Genomic DNA, 12801 nt, shown 5'->3' with positions numbered 1-12801 from the left:
AAGCATATAATTCACGTATTTTTATTGTTATGAGAATTCATCTTGAAGTTTCTGATCTCTGTCTTCTCTCGTACGCTCTCTTGATGACTAGGGTTTGTGAATGGCTTGAGTTATTTGTCGGTGTATGATTTTGATGAAGTTTTCTTTTTTGTGTGAGGTGATCTTATTTTGAGATTATTCATGGATTATTTTTTTGTGCTAAGTTACTTGAGATTTGGTCAAGCATTATGGTGAGTGCTCTTGATATTGTATACTATAATTAGGATTTTAATTTGTAGTTAGTGGATTGAATAATTTTTTTTTACAACAAGCTTTTATTCAACTACGTGGGGTCGGCTACATGAATACTTATTTATCATTGTATCCTATTAAGAGTCAATTTCTTATTTAAATATAATAGAAAAGATCATTGAAAAATCATAAAGAAATTAAATTTTGATGAATATTTTAGAGAAGCTTATTATAGAAGATTTATTGCTGACGCTAGAGTCATTTTCCATGACCTAAATTCTCTCTAATAATTCCTATTAAAGGCATTATAATAATTATGCATATAAGAAGGTATGTCAATCAAATTACATATGAATTAATTTAGTTTAATTACTTTTAATTTGAGAAATATTTATGTGGTTGTGAATAATTAGCACCATTCTTGTTTTTATTATGCTCTTTAGCACACTCTTATAAGCATTTTATGACTGTGGTATACAAAAGAACCATCTAAGAAGATATGAACAATTCTCTCTTTAAAAAAAAGATGAGGCCTATGTAAAATGGTGTATAATAAGAGGTAAGTTTATTGGTAGGAATAATACTTTTTTTAATCATAAAAAGCAAGAAATATCAAAAGTGATTGAATTTGATGTAAAGGGAACAATATAAACAAGACAAACATTATGAGGATTAAACAATAGATACAAAATTACTAATATTAATTTTTGTGATATCCCTTTTGTGATTATGAACTATTTGTACAATAATTAATAGAAACTCAAAAATTTTTGTGTGCCTTGATAAGTCGTTATTTTAAACTTCTAAAATTCGAATGGTTGCTGATATATACAAAATAATTATGCATATAAATTTGTAGGTATGAGTATTATTTTAGAACACCTAAATCTTCTTGTTTATTTATAAAACATATAAAATATTATATTATAACAAACAAACATTGTCAGTCTATTATCATCCTTAAAACCCCATCGTCAATTTCTTTAGTAACTCTCTCTCACGATTGAACTATTCACAATAAGTGCTAGTGACGAAGCGCAAACTCCAAATCTCCCCCCATGTGAACCGTATCCTCTCAGGCTTCTATCGACTTCATCTGTCTACTCTTCTTATCCAGTATCCTTTATCACTAGGTTTAACCTTCAACTTTCTATCCATCAACTTTGTCTACTCTCTTGGCAAACCATAGTAGAGCTTCATCGCCTCCATTGATTGTGTCCGATATTGATTGTGGGAGAATAGTTCATTGATAGAGGTGAGAAGGGTGAAGGTTGTTAATGGAGTAGTATTTTTGTTGTGATATAAAGATTTATATGGTATATAAGTAAATATGAATATTTAGATGTTAGATATATAAATGTAAGATAATATATGTGATGTATGTAAATCCCCCATTGTCTAAATTATAATGAGTGATAAGTGCATCTAGGATTTTGGATGGGATTAGATATGTATTATAAACTTGCTAAACCATGAAAATAAATTCTTTTGAACTCACTAGCTCTCTACTTTTTAGCTTAAACATTACTTGATGCAAACCTCTGCATGTATAATATGCCATGTTAGTTTTGTTTTTTAATTTGAGGGGAGATAAGTTAAGACATTTAGAAATAGTTCTCAGAGATTTTATTCCCAGAACACGCCATCTTAACTTCTTTAGCCATTTTGATAATGTAAATTATCATTAGTATTTTTAGTATTACTTGATAAGTTATTTTTCTTAAAATAATGAGGGACGGGGAGTTAGTAGATGATGCTAATGATTGATTTTGCTCCTCTTTCAAATGGTGGTCTTGATGTGTAATGCTATGGGTTTACAAAGATCATTGCCAACTATTTATAAAATAAGTAACATTTAAAATATTTTTTACAAGATAAATTTTGTAGCAAACAAAGCATAACTTTTTCAATTATTTATGAACTTCATATTCATACTTCAAGGCTTATTTATGAAAACAAAGTGCCATAATTAATCATTCATAGGGATCATAATAGAAAAATCTTAATTAAAGCTAATTGCGAGGAGGCTCTACATTAAGTAATGTTATAATGGTTTCTCATATCATCTAACCTAGTTTGGTGATTTTGAAAAAAGATACTACCTATATGCTCAAAAAAAATGGTGGTAGTCTTAGTAGTGGGAGGCATTTGTAAGTAAGTCTATCCAGACTCAGAAATTGTCACTGGAGAACAGTCATTTTTTTGCCCTTCATCCTATTATGTGATTTAGTTGGCCTATTTTAGGCATTATTGCTTGAGACAAAGATCATTATTGTATCATTTATAATACATGATGTTTAGTTTTATTATATGCCTTCAAAAATATAATATTAGCTCTATTATAATCTTCATTCATGCTTTGAATTTGTCACCCTTGACAAGATTATAGTGGAGAATATATGTTAGATACTATGGGCATGGGGCAAACCATTTTTATCTTTTAGGAGTGCATTTTAAATATTCTCTCATATATAAGTTCACATAATTCAATAATTGACCTTGACAAAACTCAATAAGATGAGCTTGAAGAAGAGCACAAATGTAGGATACTTAAGTAAGGAGAAACAAATTTTTTTTTTATAATTAAAAGAGTTTTGCATATTTTTTATTATTTTATAAATTTTTTAGTTTTATGATGGGATTGAATTTGTAGAGATTCAAAGTTGATTGTAAGGAATCTTATTAGTTGATATTTTTATTACATTTCAATCATAACTAGGAAGACAACTAATTGGAAGGTTTATAATCATTGCACCTAATTTTGTGTAAAATAGTTATATGGATAGGATTTTGCATTCATTACTTAGGCTTTACGTACTTTTAATGGAGATATCCTAAGGAAACACTTTATCACATAGTTCATATTAATCCTTTTGGTTATAGACCATTTATCAATTATTTGAATGCCTTAATAGTGTCATAGTTGAATGAAATTGAAATGGTTATATTCATCTAGTCGAGCCACTCAATTTAATTATAAGCCTACAATAAGTGGATTTAGTCATTCAATTAATGTTTAGAAGTTTCCAAATTGGATTCATGTGCTTAATTAGAGTTTATTTGGAGTCGGATTGATCACCTGTAGTGTTGATTAGTATATCTAGTCGACATGCTCAATTCAACTATAAAAATTTGTTAAAATCAAAATTTATATGATCTTAAATGTAATTTCGAAAGTGTCAGTTAATATTTTATCTCAAAATTTGCACCGATTATATTAGTTTCAAGAAAATGACAAAAAAGATCATTCAACTCTTTGTGAAGGACACAAATGACCTCCAACTCTTTTGAGGGATCAATTTGGTCCCTTAAGTATTTAAAAATGATTATTTTGGTCATAACATCTAATTTTGGAATTAATGATATTAAATCAAAGGGTATTTAGATCATTTTTTAATTAAATTATTTATTAAATATATTTTTAAATAATAATATTTATACAATATTAAATATTTATTTAATAAAAAATAATAATAATTCTAGTCTATAATGATTCTAAATTAAAACTAGAATTATTAGTAAATTTTTTATTAAAGAAATGATTTTCTTAATAAACTACTATTATTTGAAAATTATATTTACTAAATAATTTAATTAAAAAATAATTAATATACCACTTAATTTAATACCATTAGCCTTAAAATTTAATATTAAGACAAAAAAATTCATTTTTAAGGATTTGAGGGACAAAATTAGTCTCTAAAATGAATTGGAGACCATTTTGATCCCTCATAAAAGTTGAGGAACCATTATGATCATTTTCTCTATTAGTTTCTCATGATGCATCAATATATATATCTTAAATTTTAATATTTAATTATATAATAACTTAGTGTATCAATTACATCAAAATATATACATTAAAAGTATATATTTGATATATTTCATTTTAGGATAATTAGCATTAACAACATTTTTGATGTCATTTAAAAATTTATTTGTTATATAAATAAATTTCAATGTTTAAGTGCTATTATATATATATTGATAGTGCGGGTTTCTACAAACTTCAATCTGATCATTTTATGATGGAAGCGAGTAATAATGAAGAAGTTATTACGTCCGGACAAAAAACTGGAAATCCAGACGTATACCGAGCAATACCGAGTTTCAGGTGACGTGGCGCGTGATTATTGGTCTCTGAACGCGTTAGGTGACCTAACGTAATAATTGCTCCGAGTAATGAGCCTCATAAACGACCTTAGAAGCAGAAGAGACAACGAATGCCACACATATGATATATGCTTTTAATACAACAAATATAATCTCATGATTGGTAGATAAAAAATCATCTGCGAAATAGAATTGAAGAGCATTGATTGAATGATAAGTTACTTGCTTATATTAAAAAATATATTTTATATAATGTTGATAATAAAATAATCATTTAATTCTTTCAGAATATTAATAGTAGACGTTATAAACCGTAAGTTGTTTATTATTTAATATTTAATAATCTATCATCTTAAATAATACTTTGAAAAAAAAAATTAAAACTATCCATGCCGGTTCCAAGTCAGATTAAAAAATTTGAGGAAAAATTTAAAAGAAAAAAAAATTTAGGCCCCCCCTACATACATTTTCTGGTTCCGCCACTGATCTAAAATGGAACTTAGTGAATCCCATATCCATTATGGTAGTTTTAAAATGTTGCTTTTGCTTTCTAATTTGTATTAGATTTTTATTATTTTAATGTAATTTGTATTTCTTAAAAAAAAATTAATTTTTTTTTTTTAAAAAAAAAAAAAAAAAGGGACCTTAACCGTCCTACCATCAATGGTAAAATGCCCTCGAGTCACTTGGAACGACCGACTCACTCGGGCTAGGCATTAAACCAAATTTCCATCGCACTCCGCCTCTCGCTTCCTCACGCCTTGACCCGCGGCTTGTCCCCTGCGGGGCTGCGAGCAATACAGAAAATTTCCTCCCTACTCGCCGGAGGTGCTCCATATTCGATTTCAATTACCCTAGTTCTTCCTCCCCCTTTTGAAGAGGTATGCGCGGTACTTACAGTTTTCTTACAGTTCCAGGATTCATTCTTTCCCCTATCTTGTTCTTTCAGAGATCTCGCCTCTTCTTTCGATGGGATCTGTTCCAGAACTCTCCTTATCGTTCTAGACTTAATTTTTGCCTTCGGAAATAGTTTGTAGTTCTGGTTATTCACTTATTAGAATTTATTTGTTCACGATTGTTTTACTTCATGTATTTGTTGTTTTGGTTAAAGATGAACTCCTTTTCCATCACTCGAAAGAAGACACCTTTCCAGAAGCATCGTGAAGAGGAAGAAGCCAAAAAGAAGGTAAAATTTCCCTCTTTTATCTGCTACCCTTCTTTTTAAGATTTTCTAGGTTTTGGAAAATGAGTTTCTGTCAGTTCATTATTAAACTTACTTGTTCACTATGATTGAAACTTGAAGAGAGCGGAAGATGAGACTGCTCGCTTATATGCAGAGTTTGTAGAATCCTTCCAGGGGAGTGACACACCTGGATCAAAAACTTTTGTTAGAGGCGGGACTATTAATCCAAATGAAAAACTGAAGACTGATTCCGAAGGTTAGTCTTAGGGAGTTCTTAATTTTAATTCCCTCTATCCATACCTTTTCACTTTCAAATATTGGATGCATGCATGATTTTATTTTCCAAGATCAAATTGATAAAAAGATGGGCCTTTTTATTCATTCGCCAATCGCAGGTGGAAATTCCAAAGATGGGGTATCTGTTCCAAAGAAGGGAACTAGGTAACTGTATGCTCTTGATTATTAGAAGATGGAATCTTGGTGATAACCACATTTCATCTATAAAATATGGCCTCATGTTGTTGTGATGAGTCTGCAATGCAAGCTTAGCAATTTATATCTTATATAATTGTTTAGTTGTTATGTAAACATATGATCTATAAAATATAATCTCATGTTGCTGTGACGAGTCTGAAATACGATCTTAGCCATTTATAACTTGAAGGGTTGTTTAGTTATTCATTAATATATTATTTATTTTTGTTAGTAGAGTCATTAATCTCATAATCCTTTCTAGACATGTTTAATTGAGGGCAATTTTATTCTTATTGCATAGAGGTTTATCTATTTTTTTCTGCGTTGATTACATTTTAGTACTGGTGGTTTCTGTCAAAAAAACTTGACTGTCTAAGAAATTATTGTAATTTCACCAACCTTTTGGTACCAGGAAGAGTTGTGGTCCCTCTTTTGTGAATTTAATGGTAAGGCATGATCTTTTCCTCCCTAATGTTAATTCCACATCCTATAACCTTAGAAATTTATTTTCCTATCCATGAGATCTTAACTAATCAGATATCTTAAAAGGATCAAAGAGCAGGGTGTTTTTTTTCCTCTAGTGTAGCACATTGTATTATGGCCTATAACAGTGTGCTGGAGATGCTTTTTTTTATTTGTAACTTACAAGATGTCAGTTAAACTCTTTGCCTTGTTAGATATTTTTATTCTGAAGAAAATATTTTAATTAAGTACTTCAGCACTCAAAACCTTGCCTTGAATAACAAGTCGAGAACTGTAGTAATACCTAATGTGTAAAAACTAGTTGACTATTTTACTTGTTGTTAGAGGGTAGAAGGAAGGTCATTAATCTCTTTTTTTTATCATTTTTCAAAATTTTGTTGCTTGTTATCATGAAAAAAGTTGCAAGGCATTGTTTCAAGCACCAAAGTTTGCGATTGTTATCATTTGAGATGTATTAACTTTGATATTTCTATTTTCTAATTTATTTTCATCAGAGGTAAATCATTGATAGATTTATATGCAATTTACTTATATAAGTGAAATTTAACATTAAATATTGTCAAAAGCTCAGTCATCCCTTGGCATTTGATCCCACGGTCAGGATGGGAATCCGTGGGAGGCTCACCTGGATCACGCCAATATCCTTCCATATTTGGGTAGCTGAATCAGGAAGGATTATATTGAGGCAATTATGTATCAATTAGAAGTTATTTATTTCTTTATTAGAACATCTTGTATATATCTATAAATAGGGATAATTTTGTATAATAAGAAGAAGGTATTTTTCCCCTTCTCAAATTCTATGAATTCTAACATGGTATCAGAGCCAACGGCCTTAATTGCCGTCAAAGAACGATCTTATATCATCGAAGGAAGAAAAAAAAAATATCGGAGCATCGCTGCCGACCCTACACGCAGAAGCCGGAAGCCGAGAAAGAGCGGAAGTCCCGATCCAAACTTCCGATCTGATAGGAAGGACAAGTCGTCGAAGGAGGATAGTCGAACATCCAGGAGATGAAGTCGCCCGAGAGAATCGCAAGCCGAACTGATCCCGTTTGGAAGAATCGACCGCAAGAACCGAGCTCTGCGGACGACTAGGACGAAGCTCTTGCGGATGAAGCTTGGCGAACAAATGATGGATGGAGGCCTAGACTGAAGTTGCAAGCCGCAGGCGAAGCCTTGCCTTGACGGGGAGCAAGTCGTCCAAGGAGGATAGTCGAATAGCCACGAACGAGTCTTCAAAACTTCCGATCCGATAGGAGGAGCAAGTTGTCGAAGAAGGCCAGTCGAAGCCAACGACGGAAGAAGCGAAGACGTGCGGCCAAAGCCATGAGCACGGCGGAGCAAGAAACGGCCTTCATTGCTGTTGAAGATCAAGTGTTGTCAATCCATCCAGTGGAGACGGGGCTTCGGCAGAGGCCACGCCAACTGAACTCCTCCTGTCGACCGAAAGATGGAAGTCGGGACGGAGACTCGACTTGCGGCTTGAGAGGGCAAATCGTGCCTTTCTTTGAGCCCTAGCCATCCGGTCCGACTCTTTTAAAACTCGGCTTAGCCCGGTTAATTAAACCGGAAAAAAAAAAACCCGACCTTCATTGTCGGACAGAAAAAAAATATATTTTTTGGTGAAAAAAAGGGAGGAAAATCTTTATCATCGACCTTTATTGTCGACAAGGGAAATTTTCTCCGAGAAGTCTTCATTGCTGAATTTCTGAGGAATACAAAGTTCCCACCACCGGCCTTCATTGCTGGAATTATGAGAAATACAGGTTCCCACCACCGGCCTTCATTGCTGGAATTATGAGAAATACAGGTTCCCACCACCGGCCTTCATTGCTGGAATTATGAGAAATACAAGTTCCCACCACCGGCCTTCATTGCTGGAATTATGAGAAATACAGCCGTCTATCTATTGTGATTGATATCCTATCCATAACCAATGCAGCTCTACCTCTGAGCAAGTAATTGCAAGCTGGTCTCCAGCTTGAGGGGGCGTGTCAAAAGCTCAGTCATCCCTTGGCATTTGATCCCACGGTCAGGATGAGAATCCGTGGGAGGCTCACCTGGATCACGCCAATATCCTTCTATATTGGGTAGCTGAATCAGGAAGGATTATATTGAGGCAATTATGTATCAATTAGAAGTTATTTATTTCTTTATTAAGACATCTTGTATATATCTATAAATAGGGATAATTTTGTATAATAAGAAGAAGGTATTTTTCCCCTTCTCAAATTCTATGAATTCTAACAAATATCATATGATATCTCATAAAAAATATGCAAGCATGCTTATTGCAATGGAATTGACTTAACATGTAGTCATTCTGGATGAGGTGAGGAGCCACCTATGCTGCTTGTGCCTTTGGAAGCAATGTGAAACCTTTTAATGATTTATGCTCCCTAAGAAAATGCTTTCTATACTTAAGTTGAGAGTGGTACACATGAGGCACAAGATTTTTTATGCGGATAATCCAACCAGAGGAAACCAAGGGCTTAATCCAAATTAAATGATTATTCTAGTGTTGAAATATTGTCTTCAAATCATTTTTACCAAAGCTTGACACTGCAGTGGATGATTTGAATAGATCCTCTTGATCATGCTATGCTATTTTTACATCTTAGTACTTCAATGAACTCAAAATTGTGTGACCTTTGACTTGTCTAATTTTTCTCATTGTGATGCTTATTTTGATTTTAACTTTTAATTAGGCTTGAGAAGTTTTTATTTATACTTTCAAGAGCTTGATTTATGCTTAATTAGACTCTGATCCAATTGTTCTTGGTATCGTTAGGTTCATCTCATTGAGTTGCATTGTCTTGACTTCAAATTTTTTGAAAGTGGAGCTTGAATGATCTCAGAGTCACTTCCTAAAGCTTTTAGCTAAATATTTGGGTTTTCTTAGATCTAAAAGTTGTGTAAAAATTCATTCTTGATTGGATGATTTTTTTATGCGGCATATGAATTGCCCTTGTATTTGAACATTAAAATTTGCGATTGAAAAACTCTAGACCTAAAAAAAATTGGCAAGTAAAATTGCAATTTTGAGCCTATTTCTTGGCATGACCATTCCCTGGAGGTGAACATGGACCTTCATTTGTTGTTGTGGACCAATTTATTCTCCATCTGTCATAATTTCACCCTTCTGTGAAGTCAACATATATTTGAGATGTACAATGCTGAAGAATTTGGTTAAAAATTTTCCAAAATGGCTTATGATCACCTCTAAGGACTCCATTGGGGCTCATGGTGCCAAAATAAAGTCTAAAATATTAAAAAATGGTTGTGGGGATTAAAAAAGGCCTAAATGTCTTGTCCATGTTAGAAAATTGGTTCGGACAATCACAAGTTGGCTTGGGCCATTTTCTTTTGGAACTCCTTTTTGATTTTTTTTATTTGAATTTTAAATTCCTTATTATAAGTTTTCTAGAAAACTAAAAAGATGGATGGTCATGCTTTGAAATTATGAAAAATATCCAAGAAATTTATATAAATTTAAAAGTTATTGGAACACCTTTCACCTTATTAAATTTAATAAATATTCCTCAATATTAGGGGAGATTATAGGTTTCCTTGTGCTCTAATTTTCTTCTTAAGAATGTGAAAAAGCTATCATAATTTTTGAGGTGCGTCTTTCAAGGGAAGCTCATCATGATAGATTTTTACTTTTTTAAGAAGAAAATTGATGCAATCAAGAAGATCGCCAAAATACATACAATATGGGTCTTCCTTTTAGAATACCACAAACAGAAAAAAAACATTTAAACATAAAACAACTTAACTTTCATATTATAAAGACGACACATACAAACTTATGACATAAAACATCTAAAATTGCTTTTCTTGGATTGAGAAGAAAGATACAAACGAGGTGGACACTTGTGGAGAGAAGAAAGATATAAGAAGTCCGTGACGAAATTGTAGAGAGAAGAAGAGAAATGGAACAAGCTCGCAAACTTTTCCAAGAAGAAAAGAAGAGAAATGGAACAACCTCGCAAGCTTTCCAAGAAGAAACCCGTAGGTTTTGCTATCCATAAATTGTCACATAATCTCTCTCTTTTTTAAACTTCAAAACATCACATATTTATAGGTAAAAAAGAGGCAGCCAAACAGTCCAAAACAAATCCAGCTGAACCAACCAGGAAAGGGGAAACAGAAGGCCAGCAGGCGGTCCAGGAGCAACACCCGAAGGGCCCCAAGGGGGATAGGAAAAGGCACGAGAGACAAGAACGGGCGCCCATAGGGAACCAGAACAGACAGCAACGGGGAGAGGAAAAGCCACGGGACAGTAGAACGGGCAGCAGAGAGGGAGAGAAAGGGGGAATGAACCTGATTTGACATTAATTACATATTAATGAGCTGGTTTTAATAGAGGACATAATAGCTCACCAAAGGGGACAGCCCAAACATCAACCCAAATCAATTGCCCCATCTTTGCCTACATCAAATTGTTCCCCGGTTGAAAGTGATCATCTCCTGATGCTGCTGCTTGAATACGTTCCTGACGAGAGGAAGGATCTGCATCCAATTCTTGAGTCATAGCCTCATGCCTCTTCAGGATAATTTCTCTTTCTTGCTTGAATTTAGCCTGGAGATTTTTCTTTTTCTTTTCGTATTTTTCTGTACACAGTTGCATTTTCATTTGAAGCTTGTATAATTCGTTTTGAATCGGATCAGTTGAACTTCCTTGCGACGAAATCCATCTGTTCATAGGGATATCTTCTTCAAGAGCATTTGGCTTAGTTTCTCCAACCTCAGGCTCAATTTCATCATATTTTTCCATTTTCCTAAATACTTAAAAAAAGAGACACAAACAACCTAGGAATATACTAACCTAGGCTCTGATACCAAATTGATGCAATAAAAAAGATCGCAAAATTACATAAAAAATAGGTGTTTCTTTTAGAATAAGAAAATAGACAAAATATCACACTGAAACAAAACACAATACAACTTTCACAGTATAAAGACGAAGCTTACAAACTTATTACATAAAACACCTAAAATTGCTTGCATTCCTTGATTGAGAAGAAAGATACAAATGGAGTGGTCACTTGCGGAGAGAAGAATGAGATAAGAAGCTCGAGGCGAAGTCAAAGAGAGGAGAAGAGAAAGGGGGACAAGCTCGCAAGCTTTCCCAAAAAGAAAATAAGAGAAATGGAACAAGCTCGCAAGCTTTTCTAAGAAGAAAATAAGAGAAATGGAAAATCTAGCGAGCTTTTCCAAGAAGAAACCTGCAGGTTTTGCTGTCCAAAAATTGTCACATAATCTCTCTTTTTTAAACTTCAAAACATCACATATTTATAGGTAAAAAGAGTCAACCAAACAGTCCAAAACAAATCCAGCCGAACCAATTAGGAAAGGGGAAACAAAAGGGCAGCATGCGGTCCAGAAGCAGCACCTGAAGGGCCACAAGGGGGACAGGAAAAGGCAGCCACGGGAGACAGGAATGGGCGCCCACAGGGAACCGAAACAGGCAGCCATGGGGAGAGGAAAATCCATAAGTCAGGAGCCAGCGGAGGAACCGAATAGGCAGCAGAGAGGGGGAGTAGGGGGGAATGAACCTGGTTTGGCATTAATTTCACATTAATGAGCTAATTTTAGTAGATGACGTAGCAGTTCACCAAAGGGGACAACCCAAACATCAACTCAAAATCAATTGTCCCCCCCTGCCTACATCAAAAATTAAGATGTGTCTTTCACGGCTTGAGGCTCCAATCTTCCTTTGAAATAGAGCTTGACTGTCGTAGTCCCTGAAATTTAAATTGAGGGGATGATTTTTTTTTTTTGCTTTATTTTTAGGCTTCAGCTTTCTCCTGAAAAGAAGTCGACCGTTCTCCAAATTTGCATCCGACAAGAGGGAGATGGAGGTTGATGCGCAGGCATGCCATTAGTTGGGTGGCGTGGTGATGACACAAAAGGAGGTTCCTCCAAGAAGATCGATCGCCCATCTGATAAATTGTTTACTTTTAGTTGTTTGTGATGAAAATTTGATGCTTTATTTGCTTTTTTCTTTTTGTTTTGACCAATTTTATGATTGTTCTCCTTCACGTGCGAACTTCTTCCAAAGGTTGTCGAGGCAAAATTATTGTCTTGATTTTCTAAAAATGATTCATTTTTTTATTTTTTTATGTTGAAATTGTGAGTTTTCTTGAATTGATGAATTCTATTCAATTAAATTAGGAGTCAAAGAATTCTGATTTTTTTGGTGTATGTTGCATGAGTTCTGAGCTCATTCAATGAAAAATTTAATGCTAAAATATGGACATTTGATTTGGGGGGGGGTCTTAAAAAAGAACGATTAGCCCCAATGGAGT

General features: G+C 33.7%; 1 protein-coding gene across 2 annotated transcripts in view; it reads left to right on the top strand.

The window, feature by feature from the left end:
* The first annotated feature begins 5038 nt into the window (after window positions 1-5038).
* The window catches only part of LOC110113111 (protein RRC1), a 52901-nt gene continuing 45138 nt past the window's right edge, over window positions 5039-12801 (top strand). The window contains exons 1-5 of one of the 2 annotated variants that reach the window (XM_028697555.1): window positions 5039-5225; window positions 5294-5373; window positions 5456-5530; window positions 5648-5783; window positions 5923-5968. In XM_028697555.1, coding sequence (XP_028553388.1) covers window positions 5456-5530; window positions 5648-5783; window positions 5923-5968 — 257 coding nt within the window. In that variant the 5' untranslated portion in view covers window positions 5039-5225; window positions 5294-5373. The remainder of the gene's footprint in view (window positions 5226-5293; window positions 5374-5455; window positions 5531-5647; window positions 5784-5922; window positions 5969-12801) is intronic. The other variant, XM_020845541.2, reaches the window with a different exon arrangement.

Source organism: Dendrobium catenatum, unplaced genomic scaffold, assembly GCF_001605985.2.
Source record: "Dendrobium catenatum unplaced genomic scaffold, ASM160598v2 fragScaff_scaffold_972, whole genome shotgun sequence".
Classification (NCBI taxonomy): domain Eukaryota; kingdom Viridiplantae; phylum Streptophyta; class Magnoliopsida; order Asparagales; family Orchidaceae; genus Dendrobium; species Dendrobium catenatum.
The sequence above is the reverse complement of the archived record's forward strand: the minus strand, read 5'-3'. Positions and strand labels throughout refer to the sequence as shown.